Below are 22,381 nucleotides of genomic sequence, written 5' to 3' on the forward strand. Positions count from 1 at the left end.
TATCAAGTTGTCTTTTTTTCTTTTCATTGTAAGCAGTGCGGGGGCCCCCCAGGGGACGGTGCTGGACCGTTTCTCTTCACCCTCTACACTGCAGACTTCACCCACAACACTGCAACCTGTCACCTGCAGAAGTTCTCTGACGACTCCGCCATCGTTGGCCTCATCTCCAACGAGGACGACAGGGAGTACAGGGAGCTGACGCAGGACTTCACCCTCTGGTGCCAGAGGAACCACCTCCAGCTCAACGCAGGGAAGACCAAGGAGCTGGTGGTGGATTTCAGACGGCGCCAACACTCCCCCCCCGACACCAGTGAACATCCAGGGAGGGGACATTGAGATCTTGAAATCTTACAAATACCTGGGTGTTCATCTGAACAATAAACTGGACTGGAGTGATCATTCTGCTGCTATGTACAAGAAGAGACAGAGCAGACAGAGCAGACTCTTTCTGCTGAGGAGACTGAGGTCTTTCGGGGTGCAGGGGGCACTCCTTCACACATTTTATGACTCTGTTTTGGCATCAGCCATTTTCTATGGTGTGTCCTGCTGGGGCAGCAGCATCTCAGCTGCTGACAGGAAGAGACTGAACAGACTGGTAAGGAAGCTCTGTCCTGGGGAGTCCTCTGGACACTGTGGAGGAGGTGGGAGACAGGAGTCCACACTGTGGAGGTGGTGGGAGACAGAAGATATATATAAATATATATATATATATATATATATACACCAAAGGAAGGCCAATACGGTTAGCTGCTCTCAGGAGGGAGTCCAGGAGAAAAGAGAGAAGGAAAGTAGCCTTCGCTCAGAATCTGTGCTACCTTCAAGGACAAGGGGAAACATGTACAGGTAACAAAACAGAGGACTAGACTTCAACTGTCACACACACTCCACGAGGTTTAGCCTCAGCTCAAGTTGAGCTTTCTGTAAAGATACGGGTCCAGCTCTCGGAGAGCATTGATCAGAACCCTGCTGGCTGCAGCTCCTTTATTTCGCACCGCGTCCACCACCTCTCGTGCTCCGTCATTTTTGGGTTTGGTTCTGGCTGACGTCATTTCAGATTCACTGATCACTTCAGACTCAAAGAGTTTATCCAGAAGGTCGTTCAGGACAGGTGGAGTCACTCCTCTAATGAACTCTGTCCGAACTGAGAGCAGCCTCTGGTCTGCTGGGACTCTGCTCTCTGCTGGGACTCTGCTCTCTGCTGAGACTCTGCTCTCTGCTGAGACTCTGCTCTCTGCTGGGACTCTGCTCTCTGCTGGGACTCTGCTCTCTGCTGGGACTCTGCTCTCTGCTGGGACTCTGTTCTCTGCTGAGACTCTGCTCTCTGCTGGGACTCTGCTCTCTGCTGAGACTCTGCTCTCTGCTGGGACTCTGCTCTCTGCCGAGACTCTGCTCTCTGCTGGGACATTTTTCTGGTACAATGCATGTCTTGGACCTGGTGGATAAACAGGGAAAATACTTTTGTTAACCAACAATCACATTAAACAGATCTCTTAAAAATTCAAGTAACTCGACATTGCCAGAGGTGGATTTCTGTTCACTTAAAGTTATAATATATAACCCTCATTCAAATGTATAAAAACTCCTACTGTACACCTGTAATATGTATACTTGCTTGAGGTGTGTACATAGATTATCTCAAATGGTTGGGAGAGATGTGTAATTTTAAAGGTAACAGTACGTTTCATCACGGTCTCCTGTAATGCTGTAATCCACTTAGATGTTTTTTATTTTAAAGAAAATTCAGATTGAACATAGTAAAAAACTGTAAATTATAGTGTCCGTCCAAAAATTCTTTTTTACTTATAGTGAAAACTACGCTTGGATGATGGGTTAGTAGACTAAAAGCTTTAGGAATCCAAAGTACAACATATAATAAGTACCCTGTATCAAGATTGATGCAAAACAAGTGACATTTGACCTTTTTAGAGAGGTTTAGCCAAAACCACCCCACCTCTGAGGTGATTTGGGTGGAAATGTTTTTTTTTTTACCGTTTCTCTGGAACCCATTGGTCGATATTGGTGATTGACATCTCTTTATGACCGTTAGAGCCAATAGAATCAAAGGGGAATCTCCCCTCTCACTAACATGGTACAACAAAAAGTGGGGGCATGTAGTTTTGCATCAGAGCGAACCTACACTCTAGCTCTGACATCTGGAAACGGAAAAGCAGTTTTATTGCTCATGGATTATCAGAAATCATTTCAAAGGGACACAGACACATTGGATTAACCTATGGATTAACTTCAGCAGCGTTTTTATTGTTTTAATGCCATTGAAGACCACTTGTGACCAGACTACGACACAAGGTAAACAATGTTAGCATTTTTAGCTACCTAGCGCCACATGTTTTGATGTCTGTTTTTGTTTATAAAGTCGCGATTTCGTATAATTGAGTGATAATGAGGGTACCCTTCGATTCTGTGTCACCTCACGAGGTGAAACGATCTCATGGATGTGCAGAAAAGATAAATAATATGGTTTTGTGAGTGAATTTCGGTGCAGTAATCTGTTAGCATTTTTCGCTCGTTGCTAATTCAGAGGCTCAGCGTTAGCATTGTGGGTTTTATTTTGAAAAATAAATAAAAATGATCAGTTAGATGAGTTTCTTCCCGTTACATGGATATAAAACATTCATAGTTTATTAAATGAACATGCCCTCAGACACTGTTTCCTGCAAGATGTTGCGGGAGTGCCCCGGTACCGGGGTCTCTCGGGCTTAACAGGTTAATAGAGAAGGCTATGAGATGGAGCTTTAGAGTTATCAGTCGATCACTGGGTCTGAGCTCAGGTGGAGTCTTTACCTTCCAGTGACACGAGATAACTCCAGACTACGTTTCCACCTTGGTCCTTGACCCTCAAATCCACTCTCTCTGTGCTCGTCTTCAGGGAAACTTGAAATGTCGGATCGTAATCTGGTCCAAAATTTGATTCAAATGTTTTACTCTGAAAACCAGAAGCAGAAGTTAAAAGTGTATCTGTTTCTTTCCTGATTGTGGATCCACATGCAGATAAATGTGTGTTAATGATCATTGTGTTTCTTTAGAGGGGTATCAGTGACTCACCTCAGGCTGAATGTAGAAGCCCTCAGGTTCACAGTACACACTGTAATCTTTAAACAGTTCCAGCTCACAGCCGGTGGAGATTGTGATGTTCTCAGTACGTTTGTGTTGATCAGCAACCTTCAGTAACAGAGTAACTTTAGTTATGCTCAGATAGTCAAGGCAACTTTATTTAAAGATCACATTAAACAACAACAAACGTTGACAGACCTGCTCCACAAAGTGATGAGATATACAATCAATCACAACATAAATATAAGTATATATTGCCTTTGGAAAGGAATATTAAAATTAGATTATTGTAATTCTTTGAGATAAGCTATTGAAGAAGCTATTCCAACGTTAACCAGAACACAAAGCGTCTGTGTCAGTTACACAACACAAAAGGCTGCTGCCCAAGCTGTAAAATGTGGCTGGTAGGGATGAGATCACGTTGTCTTGGCAGTGATTCATCTCAGCAGGTCTTTCAGCTCTGTGTGATGTGTTTAACATTAATGCCATCAGTTTCCGCAGACAGAAAGACATGGTGAGAGAGAATCATACAAAACCACAAAGAGCGATCTGAAGATTTACAGTTCAGATAGATCTTATTCTTCTCCCAGCACGAGAAGGTTTGAGAAGAGGAGCAGTGTGTGTGGAAACAGCTATGGTTTAAAACCAGTGTTTAGTCTGATGGTGAGCACATGGCCTTACCTCCTTCTTAGGGACGTTTTTCTGGAGCAGATGTACATCCAGTGTTTGCTCCTCTCTGACCTGGGGGTCGAAGGAACACCAGAATTTTGCCCTTTACCCGCAGAAGCAGACACCTTTTAATGACATCCCAGACCAGGCCAAAGAGAGAGAGGTGAGGCACCTTCACCACCACGTGAGTGCGTGTGACCTCCAGCGGCTCCAAGATGCTCAGGCCTTCATCAGTGATGTGGACGACAGAGAACAGGCCGTCCAGGAGCAGCGCTGTGGAGCAAAGAGCTGGTCATCTGTTGCGTTGCTGCTGAAACAGCTTCATCATATTCAATGTCACACCACTTTAGTTCAGAGCTAATGTTCATCTAATGTCATTCACTTTGGAGCCTCACTAGGATGTATCAGTTTATATCCTTCACCTTTTATTCTAATGTTTAATCATTGATCTGTCCCCTGTGATCTTTCTGGATGTGAGCATTTGCTGTTATGCATCAACTTTATTCATTCTTTTTTATCCACAAGACTGCTGAAATGTTTGTAATCTGCTGCCAGAACAGCTTGACTGTGTCCGGTCTCATGTCTGAGTGATTCTCTAGATGTGTGAAGAGTTTTCTAAAGCTTTTAGGGCGTAGAAAGTCTAACTTATAAATGTTGTTGTCTGTTGTTTTGTTTTGTACATGGTTCAGCTAGACTGACAATGTAAAGAGCAGAAAGAGCAACAGATGAATAACAAAGTAAGAATGAATCAAACTGCTAGCTTAGCATCACAACAGTAACAGAGAGTTTGCGTTGAGTTAGCACTGTTAGCAGCTGAGCATGCTGTGGACTGACCAATCACAGTTTAAATCTCTTTAATATTACAGTGAGGAGACTGCAGAGGGCTCAAAGAAAAACTAACTCAGTATTTAGAGCTGCATTGCATCGTATGCTTCAATAATGATGTCATGCAACACATCGACTACGGTAAATGGATGTTTTAATAATTTAATTCTTCTTCTTTTGAAACAGATTTGGTGCCTGAATTATACTGTTGCTATATTTGTTAAACTAGTTTAATAAAGCTGCTTTATAACTCTTGAACGCTAGTGAATAGTATAACGTGCTAATCATTATATAAGTGTATTTGTTAACACTAGATGTCTTTACCATCCTCTGTCTCACTGTGTGGCAGGTGGAGCTGGCAGACGGCAGCTTCATCAGAACTCTTCACGTTGAACAGCGGCCCTGCTGCCTGCTTGCCAGCTGATTGGAGGAAGCTCTCATCCCAAGGGACCGTCCTGTACAGAAGCTCCGCCTCCTGAGCCATGACGAACACCAGGCCAGTCGAATCACACTGGAACTCACCTGGACCAGGACACCTGAACCTGTAGACACACAGGGGACAAGGTTACTACAACAAGCCTTCACTGGCCTGTGTTCTGACTGACAGGTGTTCATCCAGCTGGAGTCTGACCTGGAGGAGGGTTTGTTGAAAGATCTGAAACACCTGATGATTACAGGAACATCACTGAAGATGTGTCCACATGCATCAGAATGTGTGTGTAAACACATTAAATTAAATTAACAAAATGTCTAGTCCAGCGAGGATCTAGACTGGAACAAGAAAACAATCCTTCCTACACACAGAGGCATTATTTTATTAACGTCTGTTGGAAAGAGATTGGATGCAATACCTCAAGGTGAAAGACATGAAATCAAACACAATTAAATGAATATATATTTTTCATGTGTTTAAAATAATGTTTGGTCATGTTATAGGATTACCTGTATGAAGACTCAGTTGTGTGTTCAGGTGAGAAGGATTCAGGAGCCTGGAACAAACAAAGTTAGTTATTTTAATAGAAATCAAGTTAAATTCTAGCTTCATGAAACCAAACCACAATTCCACAACATATTCAGACCAATTTGAAAAATGCAAATGAGTCTGGATCATCTGAGTTCATTGTCAATTTCAAACGGGTTATTAACGGGTTAACATGTAACAGCAGTACCAGCCAATCACAGCACAGTATTACCAGCCAATCACAGCACAGTAGTACCAGCCAATCACAGCACAGTATTACCAGCCAATCACAGTAACAGCCAATCACAGCACATTGGGGCGGGATATTGTTTAGGTTTCTAGATAAATTGCGAGCGTTAGTGCATTTAACTTGACAGCCCTAATAATTATATTTCATTCAGTGGTGAAATAAATATACTTCACTCTGTACAACTGCTCCTCTCTCACCTTGCTGTCTGTCTTCACTTCCTGTTCCACATCGGAGTCACCTGATGGAGAGAGGTGGTGACAGAGAAAAATAATAATAAAACAATAATAATAATTCTTGTACTATAACTATCTTTTAAGATCAGATTTAATGTACAATATTTTGATGAATGGAGGATATGGTTATATCTCTCACAGGCTCCGCCCTCTACTGGACTCTATAGGTACTACCTTATCCCGCGTGCATTCACCCACTGAGACTTCTATAGACGTAGCCGGCCCAGGGCGGGCCTACCTGAATGCGCGCGCATCACACCGTATAAAAGGAGGCCTCGCCTCCTGACTGCCATCCTTTTTCTCTTCAGCTAAGCGGAAGTGATTCCACAGAAGACGTAAGACGTATTGAAGTGAAAGTGATAGAGAGAGAGTATGGAGCCAGTACTGGACCATAGGACCTGCCCGAATTGTCCGAACCTGATTTCGGGAGCCGATCCGCACCCCCTCTGCCTCACGTGTTTGGGGCCCGACCACATTATGAACGGTATGGGCTCGACGCCGGCGTGCTCGGCCTGCCAGGCGATCCCGCGGCGCACGAGGGAGCATCGTGGGCAGCACTTCCTGGAGAAGATTGCCCCGCAGGAGGAGTCGGAGGAGCTGGATCTCGACGTCGTGGACATGGGCGATTCGGGAAGCGAGGGGACATCGTTCCGGTTCTCCCTGCCGTGGGGCCAGACGGTCCCGGTTCCGATGATCGACGACGAGGACGCCTCGCTATCCGGAGGTCCAACTCTCAGCTCTGTGCGGATGGATTTCCCGGCGGTGATGACTCTGGCGGCGGAGCGCGTAGGTTTACCGCTGCCCCCACCGCTGCCACTGAGGCCTGTAAACCGCCTGAGATCAGGGGTTTATGGCCCGGTGCATCCTGCGCAGCCGACCTTCGTTTCGCCCCAGCTGCCAGAGGTATGGCGGTGTGTGGAGGCGACATGGCACCAGCCATTAAAAACGAAGGCCCCGGTAGCCGCCATGGCGGGTATCATTAAGGTGGTGGATCGCTCGGACACGACATGTCCAGGTGTGCCCCCCCCCCTCGATGAGAGCCTGGCGGCTCATCTGCTTCCGCGGCTGGTTGGGCGGAGGGTAAACGTCCTCTGCCCCGCTGCCCCGGGACCGAGACACCTGGAATATCTGGATAAGTTGTTCAAGCTCGGTACGCAGATGGCGGCTGCGGCCGATAATCTTGGCGTGTTGGCGTCTTCCCGATCACCCTCAGGCAGACGTCCCCGCCCTCCCGTCTCAGGACGAGAGCAATTATTCGGACCACGCTGTTAGTCAGATGAGTAATCTGATTTATGGCGTGGCCACAGCCACCGCAGCAGGGCGGTGATTTCCCTGGCCACAGAGGCGTCTCGTCACGTGTGGCCAGGGCTCACGGCCCTATCTAAGAAGGACCGAGAAGATCTCCTCGGAGCCCCCATGTCACCCACCATTGAGCCTCTGGAGCTCTCCCCTCTGAAAGCATTGTCGTGGAAAACAGCTTTGCTTCTTGCCTTAATGTCAGCCAAAAGAGTGTCCGAGTTAACTGCTCTGTCGGTGCACCCGAGTTGTTTACTAGTTCGGGGTGGCCGGAGCGGCGCGACACTTAGACCGAACCCCTCCTTTGTGCCTAAAGACCTAAGGAGTGCGTTCAGGTCGAGGGCTATTCAGTTAGGGGGTTTTAGTCTCCCCCCCATGGGGGGCCAGGGAGGCTAAACTGCACCTCCTCTGCCCGGTGCGTGCGCTAGCATGTTATGTGGAGCTCACGGCTGCCCTTAGACGCACCGAACAGCTGTTCGTGTGCTTCGGGGGCGGGGTGATCGGGAAAGCTCTGTCCAAGAAACGCCTGGCAGGCTGGCTCTGCGAGTGCATTGCACATGCCTACGGACAGGCAGGGAGAGCCTGCCCCACGGGGATTTGTGCGCACTCCACACGGGCTGTAGCTGTATCAACAGCCTTATTCAACGGTGTGAGTGTGGAGGATATATGCACAGCGGCGTCTTGGTCGACGCCAGGCCCCTTTATAAGGTTTTATCTCTTGGACATGTCTGGCTCTTTCTCCTCGTCTGTGCTTGCTGGGGCAACACAGGATTTGTAGGGGAGGGGGGGGTTGTGGGTCAGTTGGCATCTGACCCCCTCCCCGGACGTGATGCGCCTTCGCCTTTCCTGGGCCCTCTGAGGGTCCCGGGATAGGCAAGGGGCGCGCTGGCCCGTTACGGGCGGAGGGGCTGCCCCCCCACATTTTTAGTCCTCTCACACTCTGCATGGGGTCAGTGCTTGAGCGTGAGGCATGGGTGCTGGCAGAGCGCCAGCGCTGAATCCTTAGGGATTCAGGAAGGCAGGTGCGTAGTAAGCCCATACGGCGCCGAGGGGGCTCTCCCCATCCGTCTAGGGGCGGTGGGGGGGGGTCCCCCGGCACTGTTTTTTGAGCACACTTTCTGCGAGGTAAGCGCAGCAGGGTGTGCTCTGTCAGCCGCAGCCCAGATTTCTCCTCGGTCACAACCGGGTTAAAGGAGAGGGTGGGGCAGCAGCTGCTGACCAGAAAAGCCGGTCAGGGGCAGTAGGGTGGATTGGTGTTGGACGACAGTGCGCGTATACATCAGGGCTCCACCCACTGTACCCATAGAGTCCAGTAGAGGGCGGAGCCTGTGAGAGATATAACGGGGGGTTACGTATTGTAACCTTAGTTATATAAACACAGGCGGAGCCCTCTACTCAGGGCACTGTCTGTCCTGTTCCGCTCGCTGAAGAGAGGTATAGGATGGCAGTCAGGAGGCGAGGCCTCCTTTTATACGGTGTGATGCGCGCGCATTCAGGTAGGCCCGCCCTGGGCCGGCTACGTCTATAGAAGTCTCAGTGGGAGAATGCACGCGGGATAAGGTAGTACCCATAGAGTCCAGTAGAGGGCTCCGCCTGTGTTTATATAACTAGGGTTACAATACGTAACCCCCCGTTTCAGTACTCACAGGTCTTCTGGATCTTGGCTGTGAACGTCTCACCATCGATGCTGCAGGGATGAACACAATCCAACAATTTAGGATAAAGTTTAAAATAAGTGTTTGTTCTTCGAGTTAGTCAGCTTCAGAGTCCCGACTGTACTCATGCTTTACATCCCATCATATCTTCTCTGCAAACACTACGACTGACTGCCACAGCTCTCAGCTGCATCACAGGAAGTAACTGCTCATTAGGCTAGAAACTAAAAACATGACAGGAAACAAAAGAGAAAACCTTTTCCACTCTTCTGTAAAATCCTATATTTCTGTTAGAAACTAACTCAGTGGTTCTCAAACTTTTTCTGTCATTCCCCACTTTGAACAGGTGGGCCTTTTCAAGCCCCACCTGTTCTTCATCGCTCCAATAAAATGGTAGGCCAAGCTTAGAATTGTCAAATGTATCGTTCTATAACAGGGGTCTCCAACCTTTGTTTGGATGAGAGCTACTTTCAAAAAATAAAAGTCGTGAGCTACTTTTACTCCTCTTTTTTTTGCATTGTATATATTTAGCACATTTTAACATCATTATATGCTGACCTTTAACCTTTGTGTGCTGTTTGGGTCTGTGGGACCCGTTTTCAGTGTTTACTAAAATAACATGTATGCAATTTAATTATTTTAAGCTGCTTTATTTGGGGGTGGGCCTCTCCTCCTCTAGGGGGGTCCTCACCTCCTCTAGGGGGGCCCGGGGGCATGCACCCCCGGGAAGATGTTTTTTTAAATGTTGAAGTTAAATGCATCAATCTGGTGCACTTTGAGCACAACATGAATTGATGGATACAGCTCTCAACACTCTATGAAAGGGAGCTGTATACTTTTCAATAATCCAAACATCTTTAGAATATGATCACAACCAATAACAAATCATTTAAACTAGTTTATTCTTATCTTATGTTACCTAGTTAGCATTCTTTCTTTTCACTTATGCATATTTTACTAATCAGTCCCCTTTTAAACCGTTTTTTTTTTTACTGTCCTATAGTACACATTGGAATGATTTCTTACTTTATTTTGTACAACTAGGCTATATTAAATAGATAAAGGTGTGCTCTCTCTAGCTCTCTCTCTCTCTCTCTGTCTCGCTCGCTCACAGAGGCTGTGTGCTCCTCCGTGGCGATGACTGCTTGCGTTAAAAAATAATAATAAACATAGGCCTATTTGTAAAGTGGGGGGACACAAACGGGATTTCGAAAAGTGTCACGGTTAAACTCCTGATGAAGAGATGCCGCTCCACATAGCTTTTCTTCCCGACTGCAACGCTGTTGTGTGTGTGTGTGTGTGAGAGCGTTTCACATGTGTGTATGAGAGATTTTTACATATGTCTGTAAATGATTTTGGTTTCAGTTGTGTGTGTGGGAGCAGGCTCGGATTGGCCATCGGGAGACTCGGGACTTTTCCCGGTGGGCCGCTGCCGTTGGTGGGCTGCTGCCTTCGGCTGCCCACCTCTGGCATAGGTGGGCCGTGGACTTTCACAGCGCCGCTGCGCCGGTACCGCATCCGCCGGTACCGCATCCGCCGGCGCAGCGGCGCTGTGAAAGTCCACCGCCGTTGCGAGTCTCCGGCTGTAACAGTCCACTACCGCCCGCGAGGACCCAGGTTCGATTCCGGCCTGAGGTCCAAAAAATGTATTTTAAAAAAATAAAAAATCTCCCGTTCATCGCGTCCGCGACCCACCTATCACATCTCTGCGCCCCACACTTTGAGAAATGCTGAACTAACTAAATGTGGCTTTGCATTTTCAGCTTATAGTTTATAGTTTATGGAAGAATGAAAGAGCCTGCATTCAGTGGGTAACATCACTGATCTGTTGTGATTCCCCAGAGAGAGAAACACCTCCCTGTGTTTAATACAATACTGCTGAACCAGCAGAGACCCCTTACTGACCTGAGAGTCTCCAGTCTGCAGTCTGGACTCTCCAGAAGATCTCTCAGCAGCTCCACTCCTGAATCCTGCAGAGCGTTGTTACTCAGGTCCAGATCTCTCAGATGGATGTTGGACTTCAGAGCTGAGGCCAGAGCAGAACAGCTGATCTCTGACAAGCTGCAGTACCTCAGTCTGAATAAAGAAAACATGATGTAACTTTAGAAAACAATGTTCCTGTTTGAAATAACTCAAGGTTTAATAATCTGCTCAGAGCTGAAGAAGGTCAGAAAGTGGAAACTCCAAACAGGTTAAAAACTGTAAGATACAGAAAGAGGAAAAGAGCTCTCATTAATATTAAAGACAACGTGCTTCTACTTCAATAAAACGAGGAGACTTCACATCTGAAGCTCTGCTCCATCTACACTAACTCATGATGTGCAGCCAGACAAATACAAACCACAGAAACTGATTCAACTCAAGATCACAACATTTACAAAGATCACAATTCAGGATGAATTTTAAATGTGAAGAAAAACATCCAGAATATGTATTTTAGGAACAGTGGAGTCATCAAATCACAGCATCTTCAGAGTAAACTATTCAGTCAGTATGAGCATCACGTAGCTTCAGGAACATGTTGGAAACAGCAACAACTGAACATACTTGTTAGTGTTGGATAGTTTTAATAGAATGATTTAATTAATGTATTTGATATCATTTGTTAAAATCATGATGGAGAATACAAGATGAATTTCAGCTGTTTAAAGGTTCAGAGGGAATTCTGCAGTGAAGGTTTTTTGTTGTTATATTTAAATGTAAAGATCAACATTGCATTATGCAACTCTAGCATTAAGATGCTCAGTGAGGATCAGTGTGATATCAGCCTGATGTCTGCAGGTCAGAGTCAACACATCTCAGCACACACGTTACAGATGGAGAACTGACCTGAGAGTCTCCAGTCTGCAGTCTGAACTCTCCAGAAGATCTCTCAGCAGCTCCACTCCTGAATCCTGCAGATCGTTGAGACCCAGGTCCAGATCTCTCAGATGGATGTTGGACTTCAGAGCTGATATCAGAGCAGAACAGCTGATCTTTGACAACCTGCAGCCCCTCAGTCTGAATAAAGAACACATGATGAGGATGAAAATGTGTTTATAATCCAATCAGATGTTCAGGTTTATTAAGTGTAGCTCAACATTCCTGTCTCCTAATCAATGAGCTTTTCCCTGAATTACAGTGACTGTCATTCTGTTATTGTGGATCATCATAATATCAGCCTACTGTTTATTATCTGTGAAAACATTGAAATCAATGGGAAGCAAGAAAAACATGTATGCTTCAGAGATCAATGTAAAACTAATATTAGTTCAGATGAACTTCTTTATTCAGATGTGAGCATTTACTAAAGACAACATACATTTACTTTAACAACTAACAGTGGATATCTAACAAATATATTTGAAGAAACAGTCAACTTTTATGACTGCAGACTAAATGTACAGATGGAGCCTCTTATTTTGGACGCCAGCATACAGCTTCCTGCCTACTGCCAGCCAGTTACCTGCCTAAGACCTGCCAAAGACCAGTATCCAGGAATGTTAGGCTCTCCCACTATTCTCCAATTTCAGGGTTTAACCAGGAGATGGCGCTATATATTAAATAACTAAGACTTAGTTTTTCACAATAGAAAATGCAGATATTATATAAAAAACTAAAGTTAAAATCTTGTTTTTAATGCCCCAAGAGCAATAACATCTTGTCACAAGCTTTTTGGAAGAAAAAGACTGACCCAAGAGACCTGTAGTTGACTAATTACAGGCCTCAATAACGTTCTGCCATTGGTTGTGAAAAACAACGGTGGACATAGTGGAAAGTGAAATTGACATTGTCGAATTTAATAAAAATACAAAATAATGTATCTGTGTACGTGTTTTACTATGTGATCTGCACTTATCAAACATCTAATTAAAGAATGGTAGCTGTACCTCTCAAACAACCTAAACTAGTTATAAATGTTTATTTTAAATAAAGTCTTTATGACTCGGAATATGAATAATATGGGTCCGTTGAATAGCACTTAGTTAGATCACTTTACAGATCAGGTTGGACCAGCCCTGTCGCTACTCTCTGCATTTCCTACTGCAGATAAAAAAAAAGCTACAAATATGTATTTCTTAATAAACTAAACAGGCCACCATTGGTAGCAGTTCTCATTATATACTTCTCAGTAACTGCTCCCCTTAAATTAAATGTATTCTGTAGAGAAATGTAAACGTTCACCATCCCCCACCCGCCTACTGTATGTTGCTTTTTGACATGTAAATGGATAACTACCCCCCTCTGATACCCCTTTCACACCAACGGTGTTTCAGGACCGGTTCGGTGCTGGTGCTTGAAAAGCACCGGGTTTTCCTGTTCACACCGCAGCGGAGCAGCCTCTAAGCTCCGGAATCCGGTTCGTTTCGAGCACCAAAAAGTTGTCCGTCTAGAAGCAAGAACCGCATACGTCACGCTTACGTCGGAGGGGGGCGAGATTAACCTGAGCTAACACTTAAGGCGAGTACGGCAAATAAAAGTTGTAACAAGCAGTAGTGCTGAGCAAAGTGACTAGAACGCAACCACACACTTGTTAAAAAAAACACACTTTATAAAGTCAGGCAACACTAACCAGGCTTCGTGTGATTCTGTTTATTTGTACCTTACTTTGACCATCCGTTCGCTGTTATTGATCATTGTGGAGAGCAGGCAGACGTTTTGTTTGTTATTATAGCAGCTATCGGATGGAATCAATACATGGGCTGCACAGGTTGTCATGTCTGACTATCACAAGTAGAATCATAATGAAAAATACGTCGGTAAAAAGTGCCTGTAGAAAACTGCTTAGCAAGTAGTCAGTTTAGCTTCGGTTGCTATGCTAACATCACCCATGTTATACCAGAGAAACTTTCATAACAGCGTTGTGATGCCAAACGGCGTCAATTCAGACTGACACCAAACAGCGTCAATTCAGACTGACACACATTCACTTAAGGGGAACTGGGGATATGTAACAGCTGCTTGTGTGACAGTCAGACAGTGAATACTTTAGAGCCGTGTGAGCTAACCCGGAGCTAACGGGAGAATACACTCCCGTTGAAGAGCAGCCGGCCAGCACTGCAGCGGTCGGTAAATGCCGCTGAAACACATTAATAAACAATGAACCACGGCACTCTGGAGAAAAGTATAAGGTTGGAGAAGTCGTTATTTAATTTAATCTGGCTTCGTATGATTAAAAGCAACGCAGTCCCCGGCCCGTTGTTGTTGTGAGGTGAGCTCCGGCGTTGGGGAGAAACTCAGCGACGTAAACTGTGACGTCATGACGCAGCAGCGGCAGCACCAGTCGGGCTCTGAGCGGTGTGAAAAGAGCCGGCGCTAAACCGAAGAACCGGTTCTGAACCAGAAAAGCTCTAGCACGGAGCTTGCGTTGGTGTGAAAGGGGCATGAGTGAATACCTGTTGTACCTGTCCGGGGCTAAGCCCATAGGACGATGCTCTGATGTCATCACCCTCGCACATTGGTCATATGTTTACAAAAAACGATGTTAACACTTTCTCGTTCTTAATATATGCTATATTTAGGGTCGATATGTGTTGAATTTACTTTAAAATAGCAGATCACTGTGATTCACTTCTGGCAAGAGTGGCAAGGGGCTGCTTTTGAACTTTTCGTGAAGATGGCCTTATTCATTTTTAATACAACTGAGAAGTTGGGAATCTATTTATAGACAATTTATTGGGGCTCAGGTTAAGATTCCTCAAGTGAGAATCCAAACATAAATAGTCTTGCAATGGTCTTTGACAGAAGAGATTGACAGCTTCAAAGACTGGCGCATGGCTCCCTCTTTTCTGTCTTTTGAGGCGACTGCAACAAAGGCTCCCCACTGTTGTGTTCGCAACATATTTCATGTCCACAGTATTAGAAAAGATTATTATTCCACAAATGTATTCTCTCTAGTGATTACCTTGATGCCAAGGAAGTGCTCAGTGTATGTCTTATGACCATTTAAATAGTTAATGTGTTGTCTTGTGTTGACCTGCAACCGCATCTTTACACCTCCATGTTCACATTTCCATTACCTAGAGCAGGGGGTGTCAAACTCAATTTCATCGCGGGCCACATCAGCATTAAGGTTGCACTCAAAGGGCCGGTTGTAACTTTAAGACTATATATATAAATAATGTTTTATATAACATTATTGCCTCTGCATTGGATTATTATCGGATAAGGTAATAACTTCATAATTAACTATGTCTGAGAGCAGAAGTTTAGAGCAAATCATTTCAAATAATTGCAAGTCTCTTCAGTGCGCATGTCACAAGATGCATTGTGGTACATGTAGTTTATGGACATTGTGCTTCTGTAAAGTGGCATGAAACCGTATAATAAACATATTATATGTTTTGAAGCTCTTGCGGGCCAAATCAAATGAAGTCGGGGGCCGGATTTGGCCCACAGACCTAGAGAGTACCAAAATACAGTGAGTCCTAAACACAAGTAGTCAGGGTTCATTTATAATGCTTATTTTGATTTATTTTTCTCAAATGATGCTGTATGTTTCACTTTCTGAAAGCGTTAGAATCGCACATGAAAAATATTGAAAGCTGCCAGCTGCCCTCGGCCATGTCTTTGGCGGTGATCCAAGCTTCGGTACCACAGTGGATAAAGTTAGTAATACATTTATACTGATCAAATGTCAATACATTACATAAGTCTTATTCTCATTCATACTTAATTTATTTCTTCTTCTGTCAGTATGAACACAAAAAACTAACCGGTATTACATTTCATTCTAAAGTTTACGGTCTAAAAAGGTATTTAAAACAGATAATTTGTCGTTGCTTTTGGCATAAGCAGTCAGAGGAAACATAACGTTCTCAGTAAGATTCCTTGAAGAACTAGAGCACAAGAACCAAAGTAAGCTTTACTTTCAATGAACCTTCAATATAGACCTAACATGTGAAGAAACATACTTTATTTAAAATAAACATTTATAACTAGTTTAGGTTGTTTGAGAGGTAATTGAAATAGCTAAGGGTGATGATCTGCGAACACAAACTACAGACTGCTGGAGAAGAGATATCACAGGGGGGGGGGTTGGGACACACACATTCCGATGGCCAATTCGTTTTAAACAAAGAGTAGGCTATACTCAACATAGTGGGGTGGGGGCTGGTGAACGGTATGGTCAATGTTTGTAAACACTGTGACATTTTGACTTTATTTGATCATTTCAGTTAAAAACTAACGTTCATATTTCATATTACTGTTTTGCCTGGCTGGACCTGTAATTTACAGGAAAGGAGTGCACGCTACTAAAGAGACACGCTACCATGGAAACCAAACAATGGTGTTGCTGTATTGAAGTCCGAGTGGAAACAGTCATATTTGGAGCGTTATGTTAGAATGAAACAGCGAGGTCGTGACTCACAAAAAAAAAGTGTTACTTCACTAACTGTAAGCTTGTCACTCAGAGTAACCTACAGTTAACTTAACTGTTGGAAAAGAAAGATCAGGGGAGGAGAGAGCTGTGATGGGCCATTAGGAGTGTAAACAGCTGAGAGCTGCCGTTTCATTCTGACTGTTTAAAAAACGGTAACAACGGACTATTTTTCTTAGCGGATGCATGTAAATTTAAATCAATACATACAACTATTTTTTAAATCAATAAAAATATTTTCTAAATCCATAAAAGCATTTTAATTAATATTGGGAGTCATGTCGTTACTTTGTTGAGAATGTGGCCATGTAATAAGCGGGATAATTTGCAGCGACTTGGTCATTATGGGGAAAAATAACACCCAGGGATCAAGATCCCTCCGCGATGCGACGCGGAGGGATCAGTAATTTTTAGTGAATTACTGAGTTTAGGCACGTTAATAACATTTTAATGAAGTTGAATACAGTATATTCATATTTGTCAGTGATTTCATGTCAATTCGGCGAACATAAACGATTAAATTAGGATTAAAAATCGAGAGCCGGCTGCTGTTCGTTTTTTTCGACTAAACAACATTATTTTGTTAAATAACAACATGGTGATGTTTTGTAAATGATTACATGTCTTATTTAGCACAGACTATGATCCTATCCGTGACATATGGATCTTAACAAAGATCCGCTATACATTAGTACCAGACATACTGTACAAGACTCCACACATGACTCCAGTGTGGAACCCCACTGCACCCCCTGGTGGATCAATGATCCATTGCAGCTGGCTTCACAATAATTACATTTATTTATCACGGGGGCGGTATCAAGTCAGACTGGGGGCCGGCCGGCCATCACGGAACGTGCACGAACCGATCACGACCCTCGCATTTTAAACTGTCCAAAATAAGACGCTTCATCTGTAGTACAAGAAAAATAAGAATATGAACAAAAGGACTGTGGCAGTAGGGTGTGGTTAGAGCGCCGGCTGCTGGAGGGATGGGGGTGGCTCCAGACAGCTGGACAAGGATCAGGTAACGAGGTGAACAGTAAAGCATGTCAGTGACCTGGGTTGCGTTCGAATACTCCAAAAAAACAGCTCCTAAGTTCTAACCCTATCGTCTATTCCTTGACCTCGGAGTGAAACATCATGGGGTTAAGGGATAGTGGATAGGAGAATTCAAAAGGATTTAGGAGAAGAGACTGCAGCACTTTAGAGAATCCGACTGCACTTTCACTATCCGACGTGTTTATGATGCGCCAGCAGAGGTCATAAATGTGCGCCTGCTGCTGTGGGGAAACTATGGAAACTACAGTTTTCTATACAGCGGACTACAACATGGATGTTTAATAAGAACGAGGGACTACTGTAAACTCATCTAGAGACTCTGCACCGTGCTCTGGTGCTGTTGTTTTATGCTTTATGAACGGGGACAACAGAGAAACATATTCTTCATGACCAAAGTTGGAATTGAAATAAAAAAGGAAAGTGAAACTTATGCTCGTCACCCTCTCCCTCCGGTCCACATTAATACAAATGATCCCAATACATATGATTGTATGAAAAGATCTTAAAATCAATACAAATGTATTTATTATAAACGTTAGTCCTTAACATCTATCACTGTGTATATCACCATTCAAACATCTTTTAAAAGTTGAACAAACCCCACACAGCTCAGTAAAGACTGAAATGTTGACTTTATTTGATCATTTCAGTAAAAACTAACGTTCATATTTCTCTTTTTGATTATAATACGGATGAACGTTCAAAACAAAGCACTTTGGCAACTTACCACATACGTCTTAAAATGCTTAATAAGCACCGTAACTTTCATGATATCATTTCTCGTTCATAATCGGTTGTTTCCGTGAACGGCCGACTGTTGTGTGACGGCAAATGCTGCGGCCGCAAGGCATTGTGGGGCAGCATTTTCTCCTCTCCTTTCGGTTAGGGAGGTCCAGTGGTTCCTAGGCTAAAGGAGGTTATAAAGGAAGTTTGAAACCTCCTTTCCTTTTAATTTAGAGAATTCGAACGGCACTTATCATGGCTGCCACTGAGGGACTTCCGGGTCATTTCACTCCGTTAGGAAGGTTCCTAAGCTAAATGGACTATTCGAATGCAACCCTGGTTCTTGTCTCTTGGTCTGGATCCTGGGGGCAGAATGACTTGCCCCGAGAAAGCCTGTCACTGGCAGCAGTGTTCTGTCTGTTTCCTAAAGTATTGATGTATTGTTTGCAAGCTGTGGCCAGTCAATAACGCTTTCTTTTAAGCAAGCCTTCCTCTCCTTCTGTCCTTTTTAACTGGGTTAGCAGGAAAACCCTCACAACGACTTATACACATGTATGATTGTTCAAGCATTAGGTTCAACTGTTAATGAAACACATGAGATCTCCAGCAGTAACAGAGAGTCAGTGAACTGACCCGAGAGTCTCCAGTCTGCAGTCTGGGCTCTCCAGAAGATCTCTCAGCAGCTTCACATCTGAATCCTGCAGAGCGTTGAAACTCAGGTCCAGATCTCTCAGATGGATGTTGGACTTCAGAGCTGAGATCAGAGCAGCCCAGCTGATCTCTGACAAACTGCAGCCCCTCAGTCTGAATAAAGAAAACATGATGTAACTTTAGAAAACAATGTTCCTGTTTGAAATAACTCAATGTTTTAATAATCTGATCAGAGCTGAACAATGTTTTAACGTCAGCAATGATGTAGAAACAAATCCCTGATCATCTGGAACTCTCTGCAGCAGTTTCTCTCATCAGATGTTTAACAACTCCTTCATCTCCCTCACAGCTCATCAGTACTGACAGCATCTCCACTGACTCATGGAGCACAGAGTGAGTATGTGGAAGCTCAAACACTCTCCGTCACACATTCACCTTCTCTGATCTTTGTTATTCTTAAAGTTTGGATTCCATTTCCATTTGGAAATACAGAAAAAAATAAAAGCATTAAAATATCTTCAGGCAAATTCTGAAAATCATAAATACAAACAGATCTGTATGAACTGCAGTCAGTGAACTGACCTGAGAGCCTCCAGTCTGCAGTTTGGACTCTTTAGTCCAGAACTCAGCATCTCCACTTCTGAATCCTTCAGATAGTTCTTACTCAGGTCCAGATCTCTCAGGTGAGAGGGGTCAGACTTCAGAGCTGAGGCCACGACTTCACATTCAGTCTCTGAGAGTCCACAGTCAGAAAGTCTATAATGACACATATATCACAACTTGTGTTAGTATAAAAACAGAGGAAACATTTAATTAACTTACTGAATTTGAAGTGGAACAACTTTTAACATATTATGAACATTTAATTTAATAATAGAGTTTTCTATATTCATTGTCAGCCTGTCAGACATTATTTTAAACTCTTAAGCATTGTGGTAAAAACAGATCTGATTTCATGTTTAAGAAACTGCAATGATATATTAATAACTGCTTTCAACGATAACTGTAAATACTGCTGTATGTTGTGATCACATGCTGCTCTGATAAAACCTCTAAAGTCCTTCATTTGTTTGACATGTCGCCTCCATCACTCAAAATCATGTGAAGAAAAGAAAAAAATGTTAAAATGTCACAATATATAAATAGAATAACTGGATAATAGTATTTAACATGAAACATTTTATAGTGTTTATTTGAAGAAATAAACTTCTGATCCACATCCATTTATAAAGCTAATCACATCTGGACTTACTTGGCCTTCCTGCAGTTCCTCACAGCTGGAATCAGTCTTCGTCGTCCCTCCTTTGATGTGTTGTACTTCCCCAGGTCCAACTCATCCAGAACCTCCTCTGACATCTGCAGCATGTAGGCCAGAGCAGAGCAGTGGATCTCAGAGAGTCCCTTCTCTGATCTGTTCCCTGACTTCAGGAACTCTGTGATCTCCTGATATACTGAGTGGTCCTTCATCTCTGTCAGACAGTGGAAGATGTTGATGCTCCTGTCAGGAGAGGAAGAACTTCTCATCTCCTTCAGGTTGTTGATGGCTCTCTGGATGATTTCTGGACGGTTGTCTGTGCGACCCAGCAGGCCTCCTAACAGTCTCTGGTTGGACTCCAGAGAGAGGCCGTGGAGAAAGCGGACAAACAGGTCCAGGTGGCCATTTTCACTTCTGAGGGATTTCTCCATGGCTCCCTTCAGGAAGACATCCAGGGATGGGTAACCCTGATCACTGCTATCACTGTTATCATCACTGCTATCACTGTTGTCTTCGTCCCCGTCTCCCTGCAGGAAGTCCTGCAGTACCTCTGTGTCTCTGCTGGTGTAACAGTGGAACAAGTAGACTGCAGCCAGAAACTCCTGAATGCTCAGATGAACAAAGCAGTAGACTGTTTTCTCAAAGATCAAACTCTCTCTTTTGAAGATCTCTGTGCAAACTCCTGAGTGCACCAAGGCCTCGGTGACACCAAGACCACAGCGCTGCAGGTCTTCTTTGTAGAACATGATGTCTCCTTTCTCCAGATGTTCAAACGCCAGCCTCCCCAGCTTCAGAAGAACCTCCCTGTCCGCCTTCGTCAGCTGCTGTGGACTCGTCTCATGTCCCGCTTCATACTTCTGCTTCTTCCTCTTGGTCTGGACCAGCAGGAAGTGTGCGTACATGTCAGTGAGGGTCTGGGGCAGCTCTCCTCTCTGGTCTGTAGTCAACATGTGGTCCAGAACTGCAGCAGTGATCCAGCAGAAGACTGGGATCAGACACATGATGTAGAGGCTCCTGGAGCTCTTGATGTGAGAGATGATTCTGCTGGACAGGTCTTCATCACTCCATCTCCTCCTGAAGTACTCCTCCTTCTGGGCGTCAGTGAAGCCTCGTACTTCTGTTACCCTGTCCACACACTCAGGAGGGATCTGATTGGCCGCTGCAGGTCGGGAAGTTATCCAGATGAGAGCCGAGGGAAGCAGCTTCCCCCTGATGAGGTTTGTCAGCAGCACGTTGACTGAGGACTTCTGAGAGACATCAGACACAACCTCATTGTTTCTGAAGTCCAGAGAAAGTCTGCTTTCATCCAGGCCGTCAAAGATGAGCAGCACTTTACAGACAGCCAGCTGCTCTGCTGTGACCTTCTGTAAGGTTGGATGAAAAACATGGAGCAGCCTGAGAAGACTGTACTGCTCACCTTTGATCAGGTTCAGCTCCCTGAAGGAGAGTGGGATCACCAGACTGACATCTTGGTTTTCCAAACCCTCGGCCCAGTCCAGAGTGAACTTCTGCACTGAGAAGGTTTTTCCAACTCCAGCGACTCCGTTGGTCAGGACCGCTCTGATGAGAGTCTGTTGGTCAGGTAAGGCTTTGAAGATGTCCTGGCACTTGATTGGAGTGTCATGGAGGGTCTCTTTCTTGGAAGCTGTCTCCAGCTGCCTCACCTCATGTTGGGTATTAACCTCTTCACTCTGGCCTTGTGTGATGTAGAGCTCAGTGAAGATCCTGTTGAGGAGGGTTTCACTTTGATCAGTTCCTTCAGTCACACGTTCACATCTCCTCCTCAGACTGAGCCTATGTTCATCTAAAACCTCCTGCAGACCACTATGTGCTGAAAGAGAAGGAAACATGAGAGAATCAGGAAAATGCTTTTGAGAATCTGAACAGTCAGGGTTTTAAATGTCATGATTTGTATAAAACATTTTAATGTCTATACTTTACAACACAACAAATCCTGGACATGAAGACTCCAGAAGGAACCACAAATACTAGTTGCCAGATATTTATACTATCATACGTAAATGTTATATAAGTGCTGGGCTAAGGTAGTAATGTCTGAGTAAAACAAAAAGTGTTTTTTAGGCAAACACTGCTGTCCCACGTGAAATATTTGTGTACACACTTTAAAACCAAAGCCTTGAAGAAGGGATCAGATGATACAGTGTTTCTATAGAAGAGTAGACACCCAGCACCTAGACAGCGGTAAAGAGGCTGCACGTGTTCGGCCTCTTACTTTGTAAAATGCTCCATCTTTCTCCACACTGAGGACAGCAGGAGTCTCCTGATGGAGGAAGCTGCTCCCAGTATGAGGCGATGCACTCTCTGCAGAACCAGTGTCCACAGCTGGTAGAGACTGGATCCTTCAGGAC

The 22,381-nt window shown here is 44.4% G+C and overlaps 1 protein-coding gene across 1 annotated transcript in view; it reads right to left on the reverse strand.

The window, feature by feature from the left end:
- LOC117475923 (protein NLRC3-like) overlaps positions 1-22,381 on the reverse strand; it is a 46,137-nt gene that overhangs the window by 20,941 nt on the left and 2,815 nt on the right. The window contains 12 exon segments of the mRNA XM_034122266.1: positions 3,754-3,822; positions 3,824-4,014; positions 4,891-5,108; positions 5,509-5,555; positions 5,975-6,015; positions 8,953-9,004; positions 10,872-11,037; positions 11,791-11,961; positions 18,740-18,910; positions 19,340-19,513; positions 20,010-21,737; positions 22,246-22,381. The exon segment at positions 22,246-22,381 is cut by the window's right edge and continues 64 nt beyond it. Coding sequence (XP_033978157.1) covers positions 3,754-3,822; positions 3,824-4,014; positions 4,891-5,108; positions 5,509-5,555; positions 5,975-6,015; positions 8,953-9,004; positions 10,872-11,037; positions 11,791-11,961; positions 18,740-18,910; positions 19,340-19,513; positions 20,010-21,737; positions 22,246-22,262 — 3,045 coding nt within the window. The 5' untranslated portion in view covers positions 22,263-22,381.

This window comes from Trematomus bernacchii, unplaced genomic scaffold (assembly GCF_902827165.1).
Source record: "Trematomus bernacchii unplaced genomic scaffold, fTreBer1.1, whole genome shotgun sequence".
NCBI lineage: Eukaryota > Metazoa > Chordata > Actinopteri > Perciformes > Nototheniidae > Trematomus > Trematomus bernacchii.